The sequence below is a fragment of the Drosophila melanogaster genome, chromosome X (assembly GCF_000001215.4).
Source record: "Drosophila melanogaster chromosome X".
In the NCBI taxonomy this organism is placed as follows: domain Eukaryota; kingdom Metazoa; phylum Arthropoda; class Insecta; order Diptera; family Drosophilidae; genus Drosophila; species Drosophila melanogaster.
In genome coordinates this window covers 10,847,093-10,869,105 of record NC_004354.4, presented here as the reverse complement: position 1 = coordinate 10,869,105, position 22,013 = coordinate 10,847,093, and the positions used below count along the sequence as shown (strand labels likewise).

Below are 22,013 nucleotides of genomic sequence, written 5' to 3'. Positions count from 1 at the left end.
TTAATCATCAAACATATTAGATTGAATTTATATCCTGGATTAGATAGTTTCCAGAATCAGATGAGCTCTACTTAACCCATTTATGGAACAACTCTGGATCAACTTAGATTGCTAATATTGTATATTAAATACATATTTATAATCTTAACTCTTTTCTTGAAGAAAACAATACCTTTCGAATGATCTACTTATGAAAAGCTGGTTGGGCGTGTTGATGTGTGATCACACATCATTATGAATATTCCCACGATCTGGGGGATCAATTATACCGCCGCCGCTCAGGAGAAGCAATAACAATGATGACAAATGCTAATTGAATCATTAACTTGACCCTGAAACAGCTAATTGGTCAACATAAAACGCGAAAATGCCCAACGATTGCAGCTTTGAAAACAAAGTTTAAAAAAAAAACGTAACAGCAATCATGCGAGTCCAGTTGAAACGATTTAGTTAGATAGATAAATATTGCGGCTAGTACGTGACTCATTTCATGAACAACAGTATCGAATTGGGTTTTCACTTTCCAGCGCTTATTTAAGCCAACTGAAATTGTTAACAAAACATCGCAGAGAAGAAGAGCCAGGCGGATCTGAATGCTTGAATTTCGCCAACAAAGGTGGCAATTGTTAATTTCTTAGAGGCTTTTTGGCCAAGTGCCTAAGCTAAGTATCCCCATTCCAACCAACATTGCTGACACATTTTCTAAAAAACCTAACGGATTGGAGTCGTAACTTCGATTGGGTTGAATGGACTGAATTAGGTTCTACCAATCTGGGCGATAGTTTTAGCATAAATTCAGGGGTATTCCACATTTAAGTACATTTAATCTATAGAGTTTAGTACAAGAAACTAAAAAGTACTCAGATGTTTCAAATAACTTTAATAATAACTTTAGCAAGTGTTTGAATAATAAAGTAGCATTTAAGAACATAACGATCTATATCCGTTTGCCATTTTCCAAAACTGCAAAACTGTAGCTTGTATCTGTGCAGTTGAAGTTACGTGTGCCAATAGCATTGCGATACTTATCCACGGATATTTACGAAATATGTCAAAATAGTTGTCGATGCCATGCTTGTGGATAGCCACATAGTATATACATACGCTTGTCATACCGCCCATATGAGTGGGTTCACATTGTTCGACCCGGCGGGCATGTGAAAAGTGTTAACTGATTCGACTGACTGTATGGATGGATAGATGGTTGGAGGGATGGATGGATAGATGGAGGGATGGATGGAGGGAGGCAACCGAAGCTACTGCCGACTGCTATGAGTTGACTTGGCCATGGGTGCACTTTGGCGATGGCCTGGGAGTTTCTCGTTTTTTTTTTTCTTTTCTTGTGCTCTTACCCCACTGAGACAATGGTTCTTTAATGCCGAGGCCTAAAAGCCCATTACACGGGCAGCCCGTGAATCTCGCGGTAAGTGGTAGCCTCCATTTCTTGGCCAACCCGCGCACACGGGGCGTATGAGTAATCAAGGAAAAGCAAGCACGGTGCAAAAATCAGATTTAGAACTTTGTCAGTTGAGATAGAGCCAGTTAAAAGCATAAAAAAATGTGGAGCAAAACTAGTATAGTGATTTTTTCAAATATCATTTAAGTTGCATATTTCATCTCAGAATTTTAAGACCATTCTAATCCATTATTGTATTCAAGAGTTTTTCTATCTTTGTATATCACTCAGTTCATGTTGTATCTTTTCCATTGAAGTATACGCACCTGTTTTTCGCAGTGCATTCGAAGGGAAGAACCAAATCCCAGATTAGACAGGTAACATTTTCCCCGGGGCGTTGCCATGATTCGTTGTTCTAATTTGCAAAAGCAAATCACGCTCGACGGTGGCAGCAATCTTGCATCATTCATGCCAGTCGCACGCCCACCAATTATATTTACAAACAGATTTAATTATAATTGAACAGAGCGGCTTGGTTAACTGAAAGCAGAAAAACTGAAAACTAAAGCGATCCAAATGCAGCTTTAAAAAAAAAAAAACCGCAAGCAAGGTACATCGAGCAAATGAAGCTGAAAATTATGATGATGCTGACTATGATGACGACGATGATGATGATGATGGGAACTTTGGGGTGGCAGTGGGTCGAAGTGGGCTGCATCTGGGTGGCTACCTTAGCTAATCTCAGACCTGGAGACAATGGTGTGGCGACAACAAATCCACAACAAAGCAAAACAAAACCATGGCCTTTTCCGCTGAACTTGCACTTTGCATAATTGCATATTACCATCAGCCAAGACCAAGAATACTTCACACGATTATCCATCCATGTGCATTGTGCGACTGGCCAAACGACAAAGTCAAGTCCCTCGCTCAAGCGGTGACCACCACCCCCATAATGGATCGTATCCCCAAGCTCCAAGCGACCTTGACCTAAATACTTAAATAATGGTAAATAATATACACCTTGTCTATTATTGCTCCACTGCAGATAATGCAACTCTCTATCAGGATACTTTCAGTTTGTCTTCAGAGTGCGATTCAATTACTATTGCCTACTCTACAGCGCAGTCCATGAAAATAGCACCAATTGAGTTACATATGCATATCAAGGTTGGGGAGATGAATGGGGTTCGGCTCTCGAAATGAATCATCTGCAATTGATTAGACGCGTCTCGTGAATAACTAGATTCGATGTCGCCAGCGATGAGTTCCAGTTCTCATTCACTTCGATTGAATGCGAAAAAAAAACAATGAAAATAGTTTGAAGATGCATGACATATCCATAAATCCCCAGACGAACGAGGCACACATAAATCGCAGCTAGAGAGACAATGCCAGGGGCAAAGTTGTAGAATCAACCCATTCCAATCAGAATCAACCCATTCAAAATGCATTTTCGGTTTGAATGCTGTAAAAAATATACATATACAAATATATACAGGACTGGGTCTCTATATATATCATGTATTCTCATGTATATATCAGTTTATTTAGTCTTCTTCAAAAGTTCTTTGGCGAGCTGCCCGCGGAGCTTCCCTCGTCAAATGGCACCTCGCCCAATCTAACTACTTTCTGTAATTTATTCATTCCTTTTTTCTCATTTTTTTTTTTTTTTTTAATTTTTTGGTTTTTAAGTTGTTGTCATTCTTTTCGTTTCATTTGATTTGATTTTTTTGTACGTTCTTTTTTGTCAATTTTTTCTTTCGATTTGTACAAAGAATAGTGCTGAAAGAAAATTAGGTATAGGTTTTATATATGATTACAATTAAGTTAATATCTGGGTATCTCTGCTCTGCTCTAATGCATGTGCACGCGCGAGACAGAGACACAGCTATTGCGATGGTCAGAGATAGATATAGGTGTCAGCGAGAGAGAGAGAGAGAGAGATAGTTGTCAGAGAGCGAGATAGAGGACTAGGGAATGTTATGGAATAAGGAACATTGGGGGTACAGTTGCGTTCGCCATCGAAAAAAGTTCCAATTGACATTTTTAGGTTAGTTTTAAATGATGGGTATAACACGTGATGGGGAATTGGATTGGGTTAGGAACAGTAGTTTGGCGTGATAACAGGGGCATAAACAATAAGGGGAGGAAAAAAGTTAAGTTACAAACTATAACAAAATCAAACTATTTGTCTAGGACTAACAAATCAAAAATTTTTGGGCGTGTAGAAACAGAGATATTATCGTTCAAAATGCTTAAAATTATAATAAATAAATTTACGGATAGGTTTCGTGCACACATAGAGAGTAACTTTCTAGGTACATATATAGATAACTAACATCGAATAGTGTTTGCATTTCTGCTAGTCGGTTCTTAACTATACACTATACACAGGTAAAATGTATTGGCGATTCGAACTGAAAATGTAAAGCTGGGAAAATGCGGGGAATATTAGATGGTGTTGTCTTGTGTGTGTGTGGGGCCCAGTATCGAAAACTAGTGCCCCGAAAATATAATGCACTTATACACTAAATAGGCATTGATCGCAACGCTCCAAACACTCCACTCCACTCCCGATCCCGCAAAAAACTATACATATATATGGTATATCACACATAAATGACGAATCCCCAAGTAATCTAATCTATTTGACTGAGAATGGAGCGTTGGAGCCTGATCGCAAACCGATTTAACTAGCACTTAATTCTAGTATTTGATTTTAAAGTTTTAGGTTTGTAGTTTGGGGTGTACAAAATAAGAAATTTTTGGGGTAAAACGATCGGGTGGGTAAACAAAATTATTACGAGTATGTTTTGGTGATCTGTGGGTTGGGCCGTAATGGATAGTTGTTATATATCGTAATATATGTATATGCATAATAATAAGAATAATATAAAAATAATCACAGACTCGGATTTGCAAATTGGAATCATTTCAATTTTTGTTTTGTCATTTGCTTGCGCTATTTCGTGTTTTCCACTACGAGTGTTCAGTTTGTTTCGACTTGGTTCTTAAAAAGCTAAAATCACTTGGAATAATTTTTAGATGTTTATACAGTTATGCTGCCGCACGCTTTTATGTGTGCACGTGGTATAATTGGTTTTTATTAATCCATATATTATATCATATTGTGTGTAGCATTACGATTACTAGAGTTATACGTATGTATATACCTAGGCATATACGATTTCTTTATGCGCTTCCCATTAAATCTTATCATTTTCTAGCGTTGCGACCCCTTTTCATCCTCAACAATTACCTTCGCCACACATATTAGATAAATAGATAGATAGTTACATTTGTATCTCTTTGTGTTGTTGTCACATGAATAAATGTGCCACTTACATCAATGCAAAAGTCAAGCTTGTACCGCATTCGGATTCGATGCGTTTTTAATAGAGCGATTTTAGTACATACATTTCATGTCATCTGCATTTGCGATATACCTCTACCTTTTCTTTATCTAGTTAGCTTAGTTACAATAAAAATGACTCATATTAACGTATTCGTTCATTAGCTTATCGACACAATTGGGGTTTCTCGAGTGTTGCAATAGTGTGCAAAGTACAATGCTTACTGTCCAATTACAATGGTTCTTGCAGATCTCTCTATGACTTAAGTATATATATATATATATATATATATATATATATTTATATTTCTCGGGAGCGGGAGTGGCAATAATTTAACAATCTCTTTAGTCTAGGCATTTCGCATTATCTTCGACGCAAATAATCTAAGTGAAGTTTATGGCTGTTGTTCTAGATCGGACAATATGTTCTCAGCTTTCGTAGGAAAGTGTGTGGTATGTTTACATAAATGTGGCTAGCCGAATAGTTCGATTGTATTATGTACAAGTACTTAGTATTACTAGGTATTATCCATCATTGCTCATCATCAATTCTGCGGTTCACCAACGAAGACTTCATTCCGCTGATTACTCTTTAACTGGCCAGTTTTTTAAGTGAGCGATAAGTGTTATATGGTAAGTGGTATGTGGTATCCTATGTACTATGCCATTGTAATTTATGGTTTGATCATTTTGCATTACCAGTTTATCGGTAGCATTCTATGTGTCTGCGTTTTCCAGGCCATTAAGGTATTGCTTTGTGTGTACAAGTACGTTACATGCTGCAATATTTCAAGTTTATTAGTTAAACTAGTTCACAAGCTAACATAGTTTCGTATGTGGTTTATAGTAGTTACAAAGAACACAACAGGACAGACAATAAATTTCATTTACAATCAACGGGGCACAATGTATAAAATAATTCAAATAACTAAAGGTAAATTTAAAGTAAATTCCTAAGAAGCATTTGCACTTCTTAACTTCTCTTTCTTTCAATAAAATCTTTGTAGAATTGTCATCATAAAAAATAGACGCTCAGCTTTTGTGCTTAAAACTAAATTGAAGTATTTATAAATAAATATATACACTTTATGTATATATATATAAATGTATGTAGAGGTGTAAATATTTTTCACTTGATTACATAGGCTAAGGGCTATGAGCATGCACATAGTATGCACATTTGGGTCCTAGTTTGTGTTGCTAAAGTTATATACGGTAATTGTTTTGTTGTCCAGGTCAAGCTTTAAGCATTCCACTTTATCCTACGTTTAAATACAAATAGCGATTAAGAAAACGAAGCACGTTTTAGTCATTGATAAGATTTGTACACTTAAAGCTAAATGAATTTGCATACCGCATGGAGCACGGGGTAGAGACCCTCACGCACACCCACCAATTACATGACATCTAGATATATGTATAATCCGCTATTTATAAAGAAAGCTCAACTATTTATAACTTTTTACCTTAAAGCTAAAGTACTGCTTACTGCACTACTCCCCATCATCGTCGTACATCTATAATCGATAATAGTTATAGAAAACTATATATTCTTAAACTAAATATTCTTATCAATCGTGCTTGAGTACGATGCGGGCGGGCGCCTTGGATCGCTGCTTGTGGCTGCTCCCGCCGCCTCCACCGCTGCTCCCTCCTCCTGAGACGGCCACACGCTTCTCCAGCCTATCGAAGATCCCTCCGCCAGATCCCGAGCTGCTGCTGCCGCCAACGCTTCCTACTCCACCTTTCCGCTGCAGTGCGCTATCCTCTCCACCGCGCCTCCGATCCCGCTGCCTGCCGCTGTGCGACAACTGCTGCTGATCTCCTCCGCTGCTGCTGCTGCCATTGCTGGTCGGCTTGAGCACCACTCGCCGCTGGTTGGAGCTAAAGCTGGGCGCTGATGTCGAGCTGCCGCCACGCATCGCCTTGTGGTTCCGCTTGACCACCAAGGGCTCCGGCGTGGCCGATCTTTTGCTGCTCGCCTTCTGCGGCGGCGGCGATGGCGTGGCCAACAAACGATCCTCCTCGTCCAGCAGCAGGTCATCGTCATCATAGTCCAGCTCCACTTCATCGTCGCTTGGCGTGCCCAGGCGCAGCTTATCGCGCGGCTTCGGCGGTGTGCCGCCGGCCACAGCTCCCGATCCCAATACCACCGTTCTCGCCGGCGCCGCTGCAGTCTGATGATGCTGCTGATGATGATGATGATGCTGCTTAGAGGATGGCGCCAGGTGATCGGTTATACTGCGCTTTGCCTCTGGCGCTATCTTCGCCGCCGTTAGTTGCTTGCGCGCCGCCTGCTGCTGCTGCTGACCTTGGCCTGCCTGAGCATTGGACTGCGATCCCTGTGCCTGCCTGCTGCGTACGCTGCTCGCATCCTGGTCGTCGCGACGCTTCAGCGAGATCACCTTGCGCTCGCCGGCTGATGCGGTTGGCCGATGCTTTGACGCTGCAGGTGTTGGCGCTGCAGATCCTTGTCCGGCGGCCACCTCCTGGTCGTCGCGGGCTGGCGAAGTGTTGTGCTGCTCGGCGCGTTTCTCCTAGAAAGTTTAGTTCGTTTGTGGATTTCTCTTGCTTTCGGATCGCTACAGTAAGCTACATTATTGTAAGGCTAGCTTCGGCGGCCGAAGGATCAAATGCCCTTGCATACACTATATATTTTACAAGATTACCTACACATGCTTTATAAAAATCTTTATAAAATTTATATATTTATTTTATTTTTATTAGCTGTTCATAATATATATTTAGATTTGCGATCTTTTTGGGCTAAATATGGTTAAAAAAAACGCTGAACAAACGTAATTTTAATAGTTTTTACCTACAATTTTTAATACAAAATAATCAATTTTTTTGCTGTAACATTGGAAATAATTGTTCAAAATTTGAATTTTACACCTCGTTAAATTTGAAATAAAATTTCCTATCGATCTGCATTCGAACATAGAAACTTTAATTTTTTGCCAGTTTTCGCAAAAAATTAAACTTAAAAAAATATGTCAAAAATGGATTTCTGAAAATCTGGATTAAAGTTACTTAAACACTAAACCTTGTTTATTAGCTGTAGAAATCAGTAATTTTTTAAGTTCTGTGATCTTTTTGGGCCAAGTTCTTATTAAAACTCCTCTCAAACATATCGAATTTTTGCCAAAACTACTTATGTATATTCTGCTCATATTCTAAACCAACCAGCAAGGGCATCAAAATACTATGGTACAACCTGCACATTTATAAGCTAATAAAATAAGTAAGAGAACAAGGACTTACCTCGTGTAGCTTCTCCTCGGCTGCGCGCCGACGCTTCAGCTCCTTGTCTCGCATGATTTTCTCGCGCAGTTGCTTCTGCTTCTCAATCTCAAGGCGATAGTTGCGGGTCTCCTCGTCCTCGTCGCTGGGCTGCATTCAAAATGTGATATTAATTCAGAGCCAGAGCTGACATTGCATCACTGATTCCACTTACCATACTGCGACTGCCTGTTTCGGAGGGTCGGCCGCGCGGCTCGCCAGAGAATGGATTCCGGGCAGTGCCTCCTCCGGCCGAGCCACTCCTTCGTCGCTTGGGGGGCGCAGCTCCGCTGGATGCTGATCCGCCCGCTCCTTGAGCACTGGCGGTGCTTGCTGCGCCACGATTCTCGTCTCGATCCCGACTCGATGCCCGTCGGAATCCACGGTTTCCAGCCGCCCGATTGGCGCCATATCGTTCACGATCTCGCTCCCGATCCCTTTCACGATCCCTCTCGCGCTCCCGCTCCCGCTCGCGTTCTCTTTCCACGCGCTTAACGGGAGAGTAACTGCGACCACGAGAGCGACTGCGGCTACGTGTTCGCCTCCGTTCGCCTGCCTGGCCGGACGAGGCGGCTCCGGTGGAGGAGCCCGACGACGGTGGCGAGCGTTCCATGCGTCGCTTCTCAATGTACTGCCGATTCTTGTTGATGAACTCCACCTGCTGGCGCAGCAACTCGGCCTCGCTGTTAATGGCGGGCATAAAGTGTGTCTCCTTGATGAACTTGTTGGTAGCCGCTTCGACGCCGCCCTTGAAATTCGGATTGATGAGCACCTTGCTGACCCGGGGCACCGATGATGAGCCCTGCTGCTGCGGCGGTCCATTCGGCTGTTGAGGGGGCTGGCCAGGATTGACGGCCTGCTGTAGGGGATTGCCCGCCTGCTGCGGTGCTGGCTGCTGCTGTGGCGGCTGCTGCGATTGCTGTTGCTGGGGCGGCGGTCCTCGCATTCCCATGCCATTGGCATAGTTCGGCGGTGCGCCGGGCATCATGTGCGGTGGCAGCGTTTGCAGTGGTGGTCGCTGCATGCGCGCATTGTCCCCCTGCGGTCGCCAGCCGTTGTGAGGCCGCATGAACTGCTGCGGATGCTGGGGTGGATGTCCCTGGTCGTAGCCGTACGATGGCGGGGCATTCCGATACAGCGGCGGACGCATGCCCGACTGTTGCTGGTGCGGCGACTGGTGTTGCTGATGCAAACCAGGTCCCGGTCCCGGACCCAGAAGTGCTCCATTGCGATAGCCACCCGGATTGGGCGCATATGCCAGCGGCGGTGGTTGCAGCAGACCCACACGCACCTGCTCGTGCGGATGCGGCAGCAGGTGGTGCAGCACGCCTCCGTTCGGATTGTGACTGTGGTGCATCATGTGCGAATGCGTGGGAGTGTGGAGGGGAGAGGCGGGAGCGCTGTGTGGCTGTTGTGTGTTGGTCGGTGCTTGTTGTGGTGACTGGTTGGGTGGCTGAGTTGCCGGGTACTGGCCTGGAATTGGAATGAATGTCGGATTGCTCAGTGTTTGCTGTTGTTGTTGATGAACTTGATGGCTGGGATGGGCTTGCGGTATGGACAGGGTGAGCGGGGTTACGGGAACGGTTAGTGGGAGAAGGCAGGCGGCGGTGGGAGCAGCACCCACTGGCGTGCTCATCAGAGCCAGGTGCTGCGGTGGTGGAGCATTACCCGGCATGCCATATCGCTGTGGCGGCGGTTGCATCCCGGCCATGCCCATGCGCTGCTGCTGTATGCCGAAACTTGGCGACGGATTGCGTAGCAGATGGTGGCGCGTTCCAATTCCACGCGGCGGCTTGCCCATCTGGCTCTGTTGCTGCTGCTGCTGCTGCTGCTGGCCATGCATGAAGCGTCCACCTCCGCCCACGCGGGGTTTATCTGCAATTAACAATTAATACACTCATTAGGTAAGGATTTGACAAGGAAGACTACCCCTCCCGTTGCACCCACCTCCATGGCCGTGGAGTCGCCGCTGCTGGTGCTGGTAGGGCGACATGTGTGCGTGCTCTTGCTGCTGCCTCAGATTGTTGTCAGATCGCTCGCTGGCCGTCTTGTAGTTGGTGCGCTCCTCGCGCTCTTCGTCGTCCTCTCGCGGATCTGAAATCACAGAGGCTGAGCTGGCGCTGGGCAGGCTCTCTTGGGATGAGGCCAGTAGCGAGCACAAGCCCAGTCCTCGTTCAGCCTCACTCTGACTGCCAGCGTTCTCAGCTTGTTCCTCGCTGTTGCCATTATTCTGAGTCGCCTCCTTTTCGGCGCAATCAGCTGGAGGCGCCTCCTCCTTAGCTTGCTGTTGTGGGGATTCCGAGCGACTGGCTGACACCAGTTCCTTCGCTGGCTCAGCTGCCACAGCCGCGTGGGCTGTGTCAACATGTTTCTCCACCTGAGCGACTAGAGGTTTCGCAGGAACAGGATCCGGAGCAGGAGATGAAGCTAGCTCTGGTTGCGCCCTTAAAGTTGGTGCTACCTCTGCGGTGGCCGTGGCTGCAACAGTGACTTCAGTCGCTGCAGTCGCATCTGCCTGCAATTGCTCCTTGTGCTTGCGCTCGTGCTGTCTAATCTGCTCCTGGGCCCACTCCTCGGCCTCGGCGCGCATCTGCTGCTTCACCTCGCTGGTGACATCCTTTTCGAGCTCTGTGCATGGAAGAAGGATATCCATCAGAAAACGATTCAACTATTGCAGTGCATATAGAACTCACCTTCGTCCGAGAGTAGCAACTCATCCTCATCGGCGCCGAGCAGAGCTTGGTCATCGATGTCATCGCCCAGCTCGTAGTTGAGCAGGTCATCGCTGCGGATGAGATGCAGTTAAGAAATCATTAATGGGTTAAGGAGAAAACCAAGGTGAGACTTTTCTATCCTTCGAGGTTCCATTGAAAAAAAAAAATATAATAACCACACGCACTCAAACACATACACAAGCACAGCCGGGGGGGCATTCACACACATTCGCACACATACGTACACACCTACGCAGCTTGAAAATGTTATACACATGCATCGCCAACCCCCCCGCCCCGACAATGCTTTTTGCATGCGATTTTCTCAGTGCCACCAATCGAACGCTGGCCAGGATTGTTGCCCAATCTTAGGTGGCCACCATTCATCACAGGGTCACCCACTTTTTCGCACCCACCACTTACTTAATGTCCGACATTTTTTCGCCAGGGCAGCTGTTGACACTCGGCGGCGCGCGTGTGTGGGTGTGTGTTTTAAAGTAGAACAGGGACTGTCTACGGACGCGGCGCGGTGTTTTATAACATTTTGAACAGCCGTTTTGCGATCGAATCGATCTGAGCAGTAACGCGCGCTTTTCCACTGAATAAGTAGGCACCCGAAAGGTATGCGAAAAGTTCGGGTCTTTTTCACACGCAGTATTTTTTTTGAGGGATGCAATTGGTATTAGTGGTGGCAAGTACAGCGATAGGTATGCGTTGCTATCGGTATATATCGATATCAATTTATACTACTTACCATACCATTGGTACTAACATTTACCATATTAGACACGGTAAAACAATTATTTTCTTATAACGCATTATACGCAATAGAAAGTGAGTAGCAGAAATATACTCACTCACTATATATATATTTGATCTCCAATGCTTACCGATGTGGCAATGCTGTCGCCTAACAGCACCAATTGGCCAGTGTTGCAGAGCGCACGAGTTTGATGTACAGTTTGAAATTTACCGATTTAAACATAGCAACATTGCGTCCATACGTTCTGATTCGAATTGAATTTCATGTTTACTTACATCCAACCACACACGAGAACACGACACAGAAACAAACAAAATAAACACAATGCTATCTAGCGAACACAAAGCAAGGATACTAGCGCTGACGGCCGAGCACTTCGACGAGCTGCACGCAATGTGGTCGCGAATGTTTGAGCCGCAAGCCTGCGAGGATTGTCTCGCCCGTCTTAAGGATCACGTACACACATTCTACACGGATCTCCGCAAGGAGACGAGCGACAAGGAGCAGGGTATACTCAACGACATAGCCGTTTTGCGCAACGAGGCCAGCGGGCTAAGGCGGCTGCTTCACAAAGCGGTGGACATTGGCGAGCGGCCGGACGATGTGCCGATGGAGATCTGGTACATTAAGCTGGAGAAATACATCGAACAACTGCGCAAAGAGCTGGTCAGCCGACGGGCAGAGATCAGGGAGCTACTCCATCAACAGCAGCAGCTCTGCGATGAGCTGGGCGAACAGCCGCTTTCACTTCTAGCTGATCCCCTGCCGCTGCCCGAGGAGATGGACCCCTTTCGGGAGCACCTAGCCCAGCTGCGCGATCAGCGAGTGCAGCGCCTCAGGGATATGGACGAGCTGCGCCAGAACATCAAACGAAACATAAAACTACTCGAACTTCAATTGCGAACGGACTCGGAAAAGCGGTTACTCAATGCGGATAACCATAAGCTTACTCCCTACGCCTACGTGCGCCTGCAAGAAATGGACAAAGAGTTCGCCGACCAGGTGCAGGATCTAATCGACCGCATCGACGAGATGCGCGGCAAGATTGAATGCCTCTGGCAGCGGCTCAGGATGACCGACGAATACGCCATGCGTCGTGTGCGCGAAGCCACGTCCTATAACCAGTGCACCTACGACATATTGCGCGAGGAGCTGGAGCGCTGCCAGGCGATGCGGCAGCAGAATCTGATTGCCTTCATCGAGCAGCTGCGCATTGAGATCAACGAGTGGTGGGATCTTTCACTGAAAAGCACCGAGGAGCGCAGGCGCTTCACCACCTACTACTGTGATACGCAGACCGAAGATGTTCTCGAGCAGTTCGAGAAGGAGCTGGACAACCTTAAGGAGTTCTACAACAGCAACAGGAAGATATTTGAGCTATACGCGAATCGAGGCGAGCTATGGACGCGCATGGAGGCCCTGGAGGCCAAGGCCAACGATCCAAATCGGTTCAACAATCGCGGTGGACAGCTGCTCAAGGAGGAGAAGGAGCGCAAGACTATCATGTCCCGTCTGCCCAAGATCGATCAACAAATCACCGAACTGGTGCAGGTCTACATGAGTGAAACGCACACGCCGTTCCTGGTGCACGGCGTGGATATACTGGAGCGCATGTCGGCGGACTGGGAGCGGCATCGACAGTCCAAAAAGCAGCCCTCCGCCCAGAAGAAGGATGGCAGCAATACGAGCGGCCAAATGAAGCCGCCAATGGTGCCTCTTACGCCCAATACGCAGAAGAGCAACCGGGGCATCCATGGATCCACATCCTCGTTGAAGAAGACGCCGACCAAGGCAAATGCCAGCACCACGGCAATGAGCACAGGGAATCTGCACAAGAGACGGCATCCACAGCATCACAACACCAATAGTCCACAGCCGGCAGCAGCGGCCAAGCGAAATCTAATCGCATCGCTGGAGTGCAACAATGCAAGTCGCAAGGTCTGTGTGAATGGGCAGAAGCTGCTCAAGTCGCCGCAGAGGAAGGTGCGCGTGCTGGAATACTCGGTGCGTCGGGGCAAGGGATCCGGCAGGCCGAGCACAGGGAGCAGGAATCCCCAGAAAATTCGTCCCATACCAAAAATCCATGTGCGTCCGCCGTCCGGCGAGGAGAACGAGAGTCCCGACGAGGAGGCGGTCGTGGCCATATAATGGAGCTAGACTCTAATCACATCCAATGGCAATCATTTCGGCAACTGATCTGTGTTCTATATCTATTACCTGTACTGAAGTATTTGGCTCGCAATTGCAGACTCATCGTATTTATATGTATACACATATGTATAGTGTTAGGGCTTTTCCTAGCGCAAAGACTATCTAAATTTACAACTTTAAAATTCTTTTAACTATTTTGCACTACCTGTGACGGCAAGAAGTAAATGAACAATTGTCCACATTTTAAATTTTTAGTCAGATAAAAACGCTTGTTTACATTATAAATTACTTGATTTCAATTTTACCAAAATATACATGTGTGGGAAGGGTTTTCTAAAGTCTGTGGGATGTTTACTAAGCGCATATAAGAGAATATAATACGTTTTTAAGGAGCAAAATAATTAAAATAGATATTTTAATTTGCTAATAAACCAAATAACGAATTTTAAATATTCAAAAAAGTGGCGTATGCTCCAGCCCTGGTTTTACCAGAAGTTACCGCCGCGTGGCAATGCTGTCCCACAACGCGGTGGCAACACTCTTGGCCGCCATTTCAATTTGAATTTACCGAAATTTCTGTCTAGCGTCATCGATTCATTCAGTTCGAAATTTCGTGCAGTGATGCACTCTAAATAAACCACTAAATAAATCCGCACATTCCCGAGCAATCCTGCCCAGCGTTGTGGGTCTGCGACACAACTGTCAAGTTAACTCAGATATGCTGGTTAAATAGTCCCCAAGTGAACACAACGAAAAAACAAAGCCAGTGAGCATTTACGCAAGAAAAGAAATTTTGAACAAAAAAAAAAAAACACAAATTTCACAACGAAAACGGAGAAAATGAACTCGCCGAGCGCCATTGCGGTGAAGGCCCAGATCCTGGAGATGACGGGCGAGCACGTGGATCAGTTGCACGCGATGTGGTCGCAGTTGTTCGAGGTCAAGACCTGCGGTGAGTTCCTCCTCCGGTTGAAGGACCATGCGAACAGCTTCTTCACGGATTTGCTCAATGAGTCGCGCGAAAAGCAGCAGGCGATCCTCAACGATATAGCCGCCTTGCGGGCAGAGGCCACCGACTTGACGCGCCTACTCCACGAGCCGCTGGACATTGGCGAGCGGCCGGAGTCCATGCCGCTGGTCGTCTGGGAGCTGAAGCTGGACAAAAGCATCGAGCACTTACGCGATCAGCTGGCCAGGCGGCGAGCGGAGATCTGTGAGCTTCTGCTGCAGCAGGAGCAGCTGTGCGAGGAACTGGGAGAGCTGCCTCTGCCACTGTTGGCGGATCCACTGCCGCTGCCCGAGGAGATGGACGCCTTTCGGAATCGCCTGGGCCAGCTACGCGATCAGCGAGTGCTGCGCCTCAAAGAGATGGACCAGCTGCGCCAGGCCATTAAGCACGACATGAAGCTGCTTGAGTGCCTGCCCCAGACGGACACCGAGGAGCGTCTGCTCAACCAGGTGGATCACTGCCTAACGCCGGAGACCTTCGAGCTCCTGCGCAACATGCAAAAGAACTTCGCCGACCAGGTGAAGGAGCTGAGGGAGCGCATCGACGATATGCGCGAAAAGATCCATGTGCTGTGGGACAGACTCCAGGAGACAGACGAGTATGCCATGCGTCGCGTGCGCGAGGCTACGACCTACACTCAACGCACCTACGATGTCCTGCGGGAGGAACTGCAGCGCTGCCAGGCCCTGCGACGCCAGAATCTGAAAACCTTCATCGAGCAGCTACGCATCGAGATCAAGGAGATGTGGGATCTCACACTTAAGAGCCAGCAGGAGCGCAAGCGCTTCTCGAACTACTACAACGACTGGTACAACGAAGATCTGCTGGAGCTCCACGAACTTGAGCTGGACGACCTCAAGACCTTCTACAACAAGAACAAGGAGATCTTCGATCTGTACGAAAGCCGTGCCGAACTCTGGTCGCGCATGGAGGCGCTGGAGGCCAAGGCGAGCGAGCCGAATCGCTTCAACAATCGTGGCGGCCAGTTGCTCAAGGAGGAGAAGGAGCGCAAGGCCATCACCTCCAAGCTGCCCAAGATTGAGCAGCAGATCACGGAACTGGTGCAGGCATACGAGGCGCAGGAGAACACACCCTTTCTGGTGCACGGCGAGAACATCCTGGAGCGGATGGCCGCCGATTGGGAGCGTCATCGCCAGGCCAAACAGCAGAGCTCGGCGCGCAAGAAGGCACCGCCATCGGCCAGCAAGATAATGCCACCGCCGGCAACGGGCTCGACAGCTCCACGCACGCCGCGCACGCTGCGCAACATGTCGACCCTTTCCAGCTCCACCATGTCGCTGCGCAAGACGCCGTCGCAGCAGCACCTCCGTCCACTAAACATCACCAAGAGTACGGGCAATCTGCACAAGCGCCTGAATCCGTCCGGCCTGCAGACGGGCCCCAAAACGCCCAACGCCAAGCGCAGCCTTATGAACACACTCAACTCGATGAAGGCGTCGCCAGCCAAGCACCTGCTCGCGCCCAGCCAGCAGCATAACCAGCTGAAGAGCACCAAGTCGCCGCTGAAACGTGTTCGCGTACTGGACAACACACTGCGACGCAGCGGCGGTATGGGCAGGCGCAGCATTGGAACGCGTTCCAGCAAGAAGGCGCGCACCAAGTCCAACGATCAGAACGCCCCACCCGACAGCAGTGACTACACAACGGACGAGAATCCCGAGCAGGGTGTCAGCTATGACGAATTTCAGCCGACCAGTCGCTCCTCGATGCTGCCGCGCCAGCGTCATCAATTGGCCGTGCCGCGAACTCGTCGTGCGGAAATGAATGCCAATCTGCCGGTGCCGCGGGAAAGCCTGATGATCGTGCAGCCGCGCAGACAGTTCTAGTTCCACTGGAGATTGACTAGCTTAACGCGTACCTACTACACTATTTCATAACAGTTGGAGTTTCTTGATGTATTTTAATTTTTTATTTTCTGTTTTACGTTTTCAGAATAAAATTTATGTGAGTTTTTTCGCTTGACCACAAGACTCGAGTGTATTTCACATTTCTTTCAGCATAATTCGTGTGTAAATTTCAGGAATTGGTTGTACATTTGTTAATAATTTTTTGCTAGTTTTCCACCAAAAAGAAATAGCTGTACATTTCGATGTTTTACTATGCTTTCACGATTTATTTGATCATCAACTAAATTTGTTAATTGTTAGAGGGATGGGGAGCTATTTGCACTTTAATTTTAATATACTAATATACAACTAAATTTGTCAATTGTTAGAGGGAGGGGGTGCTATTTGGACTTCAATTTTAATATACTAATATACAATTCAATTTGTCAATTGTTTGAGGGAGGGGGAGCTATGTGCAATTTAATTTTAATATACTAATATACAATCGCACTGATGCAAGCTTTATAAAAAGATTCCAACCGCCTACACTGTAGTAGAGCAGTTCTTATTTGACTATTAAATACATATTAACACATTAAAATGGGCGGCACGTGTGGTGCCTGCGCCAGTGATGAACCCTTCAATTGGCCAGAGCCCGGTGCGGTGCAACAGCTCCTCCCAATTCGGATACCGTTTATGTACAGAGGAAAGCTTAAGTCTACACTGGAATAGTTTGATGTTCGGGATGAGTTGGAGCCGTGTGAAGCCCAGGAGGAGCAGGAGCAGTAGCAGAATCACGCACTTCAGCATCGATAGCTATTTGCCCGCATCGCTTCCGCTCTGGCTGTGCTGGCTGCTTCCTCCTTGGTTGTACATGAGATGCGCTGTAGCGAAAACGACAGAGATGGAGTATGGTTATGACAAGGATGATGCTATTCCCTACATACCCATAACGGCCGGCGGAAAGTTAAAGGCGCCAAACGGAGCAGGCGTATTCACTGCCGTGGGTGTAAAGTTGGCTCCATCGAAGGTATTAGCTGGAGCTGCAGCTGTCGCATTGTATGTACCCGGCGAGTGAATGACGGTGGTCGACGATGTGCTCTCAGCACCGCCAGCTGCAGTCGCCGCAGCCGTCGCCGCCAGCTGGGGATCGAGTTCATTTGGATACCGTGCCGGCGGCATAACGACGGTGGTCAAATGCGACTGACCGCCATCGTCTAGCAGACCCGTGCGCTGCAGTCGTCCCGTCTTCGTCTCGATGTGCTTGTTGTGGGCGCTCATGCAGTGATTGCGCATATTATACAACTGCAGGAAGTAGGCATCGCAGTGCGGACACTTGTACCGCTCGCCCGTATGCCGCCGGATGTGCGCCTTCAGGTCGTTGCTTTGCGTGAAGCTCTTGGGACACTGGTCGCACTTGTACGGCCGCTCGCCGGTGTGCGTGCGCATGTGGATCGTTAGATTGTACGCGCGGTGGAAGCTCTTGCCGCAAGTATTGCACAGATTAGGTTTGGTGCCCGTGTGGTAACTGCAAGTCCAGGCAAAAATCGTTTAGGAAACAAAAAAAGAAAAAACAGCGGATAGCAACAGTGGGGATAGTGGATTCATCACTTACCGCTCATGGACCTTGAGATCGGTGGCACGGGGAAAGGCTTTGACACAGAAGCGGCACTTGTAGGGCTTCTCACCGTTGTGGCGTCGCATATGCACGCGGAGGTAGTCGTTGCGGGCAAAGCTGTCGCCGCAGATGCAGCACAGGAAGTTCCGCTGCCCGGTGTGGGTCTTTTCGTGCTCCCTCAGCTGCGCTCGCTCGCGGAATGTCTCGTCGCAAGTCTTGCAGGCGTAAAGGAAGTCGGTGTGCAGCAGAGTGTGCTTGCGTAGATAGGTCTTACTGGAGAAGCGCTTGGAGCAGTACTCACAAGTGTGCTCCGCCAGCTGCAGCTTCAGTTCGCTGCCCGGCTCCAGGCCCTCACCGTTGTGTTTGCTGACCTTGTGACGCTCCAAGGCGTCCAGGCGCGAGAAGGCGGCCTCACAGAGCGAACACTTGTGCTCCTTGTTGCTGTGTAGGCTCTGCACATGCGCCTTGAGGTGGTCGCTGCGCGCGAACGCCTTGGGGCAGTGCGGGCAGTTGTGGGGCTTCTTCTCCAGGTGCGACAGCTTGTGGCGCAGCAGGTGGCAGTGGCGCGAGAAGGTGCGCTGGCACACCTCGCAGCGGTTATCGGGATTGGGCTCGTCCTTGTTGCGCCGCCGTCGCCGCCTGCCGGACTTGGCCTTCTTCAGCGGCTTTTCGCCATCCAGCGGCTCCTGTTTCAACCGGAATTCTCCGTCATCATCATCCCCAGCGTCCTCCTCGTCGTCGTCGTCGTCATCATCGTCAAGGTCACTGTCATCGTCTGCAAAACCATCGAACCGCTCCTCATCGCTAAGCGGCAGCTCTCCGCTGACATGGAGCTTCATGAAGTCTTCCACTCCCATTGGCGCCTCGTCATCGCTGCCCACAAGTTGATTCTCTTCCTTAATGCTGAACTGAGAGTCGCCGATGGCAATGTGTTCGTCTGAAGAATGATAAATGGGTTCTACATTTCTCTGTTTATCTAAGCATACCACACTTACTCTTCACAGTCCGATCGATGGAAGTTTCCGCTTGAGCTTCTGCCTTCTCCCGCCGTCGACGCTTCTTCTCGAGCTTTAGCTGCATGGCCAGGTCGACTTCTTCCGCCTCCAGGCAGGGTTCCGGCTTGATGTGCAGCCACAGCGTTTGATTGGCCCCATTGGCTTCTTCGCCATCATCTTCGTTACTGGAAATGGGATTCGTATTGCACTGAAAGGCTTCCCCAACGACTTCATCTTCGTTATCCTCCTCGTTTAACAGCACCTCCGCAGAGACCAGCTCATCTCCGCCATCGCTGTTCATAGTATTCTCGTCCGCCGGCGGCCAGGTGCGCAAAAGATCCTCCTCCACATCCCGGTGCTGATTGCGTATGTGGCGCAGCAAATGATCCCGCCGGCTAAAGGTGCGTTGGCAATGGGCGCACTGTAGACGTGCGGTCTGCTCGTGGCTGCGCGCCAAATGGCTGCGCAGCTGTCGGAGATGCGGGAAATGCTGCGGACAAAATTTGCACTTAAAATCCTCGGATGGCAGGCCATCTGTGCCAGCCGACGTGGCCTCCTTGGTCGTTCTGTGCACCTGGTTGCGGTGCAGCCTGAGCTCCAGGCTGTTGAGGAACTGGTCGTGGCACATTTCGCATGGCAGCAAGGCCACCTGATCCGTCTGACTGGCCGCCTCGGCTCCTCGCGCCTTCAGCTGGGGCGACCGGCCCAGCAATGCGACCAGCGAGCAGTAGGAACGCTCCGCGTGCCGCTTGAAGCGGTAGGCGTTGCGGGCCGCCTCCACGCAGGAGCTGCACATATGTGGGGGCATGCCGTCGTTTCGCTCGCACTGGTGCAGGGTGCACTCGTCCAGGATGCGGGCCAGATTTGCGTCCTGCTCGACGGGCGTTTCGTTGAAGATGAAGTGTAGCTCCCCCTCCAACGATACATCCTTTAGGCACACGCGGCAGACGCGCTCCGCGTCCACGGTGTCCATTGTGGTCAGGGGCTCTAACTGGGAAACCAACTTGCTGACCGCCGGCTCAGTTTGCGCCTCCTGGCACGAACCCAACTCCAGCTGCGGCTGCGGCTGTGGCGTTGCCATGGCTGTTGCGCGTCCTTCGATCTTTGCTATTGCATGTGGGCATCGACAATTAGCACAATTGCTGCTGAATTTTCATAATTTTTCTTTTATTTTAACAATACGAAGCGTTTGTTGTGCTCGCGAGTGCCGTCATACTGGGTGCGCCATTTGTTGTGTTACCGAGTTCGGCCACACTGCGTAAATATCGATATTTTTCATGTTGCCGATAGCTTTTTTAAACCAGATTTGCATTTTACAAACATTTTCTAAACATTAAATAAATATATAAAGAAATTCAAAAATAATTGTAAAATCACAATATTTGGAGTGTTTATTTATTTTCTCCAACCTTAATAGCTCAACAAATTAAACGCTCTCGAAAAGATTATCAAGGTAATTATTATTTACAAGATGCGATAGTTAACTAAGGAATGTCATTTTAAGGTTTCAATTTCTTTTCCAGCACCCGCGTCCACAATCAATGTCAACTGCCCTTTGGTCGGATTCACCCACGCAGCGGGAAACTTCTTGTCCAGATCGACAAACACACTCTAAAAAATATAATAACAACAAAAATAAACCTTACAAATGAAGTTTTTGAATTGTGGTTAAAAATATCAGATTTCTTGCTCATATTCTTTTCCATCTTATCAAGCTAAAGAGACCTCACCTTGACGACACTGGCTTTTGCGGCGCCCGTAACCACGAAGGCGACATTCCGTGCCTTATTGATCAGCGGCAGGGTGAAAGTGATCCGCTCGGGAGGCGGCTTGGGCGAGTTCCGGATGGGGATAACCAGGCGCTTGGTCTCCTGCAGGGTGGCTGGCTGCTCGGGAAAGAGGGAGCAGGTGTGGCCATCGGGTCCCATGCCAAGCAGCAGCAGATCGAAGCGATCGACTTGACTTTTGACCTTCGCCTCGTAATCTGCGGCGCAGGCGTCCAGCGGTTGGCTGGTATCGGCGCGGACGAACTGGGATTCCTGGATGCAGGGCAATTGGGTTAGCCACTCGGCCCTGTAGGCACCATAGGTGGAATCGCTGTCATCCAGGCGAACATACCGCTCGTCACAGAAGAAAAACACCCATTTGGCCGTTTTTAAGTTGCACGATTTCAGGGCTTTCGTTAGCAACTGGACGAGGGAACCACCTGTAAGCGAAACAAGACACTTGACTTTGGGAGCACAAGTTTAAAGATCGCACCTGGCAAGGTCACCCCTCAAGTTTGGCTTATCACAAGCCAACCCACTTGACCTGCATGACCTGTGCGTTGATCCTTACCCGAAAGTCCCACGCTGAACTTATCATGTTTGGCCAGCGCCTCCTGGGAGCAGCGCTGGAGAAGATCGCCCAGGGCCTGGACAAGTTGCTCCTCCGAAGCGGACGGGATTACTTTTAGCGCACCCTTTTTCTCCGACATATTGCTTGATCTGATAATAAAACTCGACTCGACTTCGATTTGTCAGTAATCACCATTCCCTCTCTCAACTATCGATTACCAATTTATGAAATACATTGCACCGTTTGCGACAAAATGAAAGTAAGTAAATCTTATACGAAAACATTTCACTACCTCTATTCGTAAAATAACAACTTATTTGATATTGAGCAAAAAAGGAGTGTGTACGTGTGTGCTACAACTATATAATATTTAAAGTAAGAATGAGGTAACTCTCTTCAAAACAGTCCAATAAAATAATATTGCATTCTAAAGTTTAACTGCAACAAAACAAAAAATAGCCAATAATCTTTAGATTTATCGCGGTTGTTCTGCGCTAGAGTGTCATCACTGATTACGACCTGTGCGATAGTTGGCCCGCCATCATC

The 22,013-nt window shown here is 48.1% G+C and overlaps 5 protein-coding genes across 8 annotated transcripts; 2 read left to right on the top strand and 3 right to left on the bottom strand.

The window, feature by feature from the left end:
• Positions 1 to 2,859: 2,859 nt before the first annotated feature.
• On the bottom strand, positions 2,860 to 11,451 carry CG2186 (uncharacterized protein). 3 transcript variants are annotated; one of them, NM_001272504.1, is made up of 7 exons: positions 11,171 to 11,451; positions 10,727 to 10,818; positions 9,981 to 10,661; positions 9,702 to 9,908; positions 8,209 to 9,506; positions 8,016 to 8,144; positions 2,860 to 7,288 (listed from the first exon to the last, which is right to left on the bottom strand). In NM_001272504.1, the coding sequence occupies exons 1-7, from the start codon at positions 11,182 to 11,184 to the stop codon at positions 6,323 to 6,325; spliced, it is 3,387 nt and encodes a 1,128-aa protein (NP_001259433.1). In that variant the 5' UTR covers positions 11,185 to 11,451; the 3' UTR covers positions 2,860 to 6,322. The 3 variants fall into 3 exon arrangements, with proteins under 3 accessions (NP_001259433.1, NP_572660.1, NP_001368978.1); NM_132432.2 differs by having other exon boundaries at positions 5,526 to 7,288; NM_001382048.1 differs by having other exon boundaries at positions 5,526 to 7,288; positions 8,209 to 9,908.
• Positions 11,452 to 11,692: 241 nt separating this feature from the next.
• On the top strand, positions 11,693 to 14,106 carry sofe (sister of feo). 2 transcript variants are annotated; one of them, NM_001298163.1, is made up of 1 exon: positions 11,693 to 14,106. In NM_001298163.1, exon 1 carries the CDS (start codon positions 11,835 to 11,837, stop codon positions 13,656 to 13,658), a length of 1,824 nt encoding a protein of 607 aa, NP_001285092.1. In that variant the 5' UTR covers positions 11,693 to 11,834; the 3' UTR covers positions 13,659 to 14,106. The 2 variants fall into 2 exon arrangements, with proteins under 2 accessions (NP_001285092.1, NP_572659.2); NM_132431.3 differs by having other exon boundaries at positions 11,693 to 13,964.
• Positions 14,107 to 14,236: 130 nt separating this feature from the next.
• feo (fascetto) lies at positions 14,237 to 16,660 on the top strand. Its single transcript, NM_132430.3, has one exon. The coding sequence runs from the start codon at positions 14,502 to 14,504 to the stop codon at positions 16,515 to 16,517; it is 2,016 nt and encodes a 671-aa protein (NP_572658.2). The 5' UTR covers positions 14,237 to 14,501; the 3' UTR covers positions 16,518 to 16,660.
• A 118-nt stretch (positions 16,661 to 16,778) lies between these two features.
• On the bottom strand, positions 16,779 to 20,349 carry CG2202 (uncharacterized protein). Its single transcript, NM_132429.4, has 4 exons — positions 19,131 to 20,349; positions 18,133 to 19,072; positions 17,465 to 18,045; positions 16,779 to 17,401 (listed from the first exon to the last, which is right to left on the bottom strand). The coding sequence occupies exons 1-4, from the start codon at positions 20,209 to 20,211 to the stop codon at positions 17,334 to 17,336; spliced, it is 2,670 nt and encodes an 889-aa protein (NP_572657.2). The 5' UTR covers positions 20,212 to 20,349; the 3' UTR covers positions 16,779 to 17,333.
• A 222-nt stretch (positions 20,350 to 20,571) lies between these two features.
• Positions 20,572 to 21,668, bottom strand: Pgls (6-phosphogluconolactonase). The gene is made up of 3 exons (NM_132428.3): positions 21,468 to 21,668; positions 20,861 to 21,336; positions 20,572 to 20,741 (listed from the first exon to the last, which is right to left on the bottom strand). The coding sequence occupies exons 1-3, from the start codon at positions 21,604 to 21,606 to the stop codon at positions 20,625 to 20,627; spliced, it is 732 nt and encodes a 243-aa protein (NP_572656.1). The 5' UTR covers positions 21,607 to 21,668; the 3' UTR covers positions 20,572 to 20,624.
• Between the last annotated feature and the right edge of the window lie 345 nt (positions 21,669 to 22,013).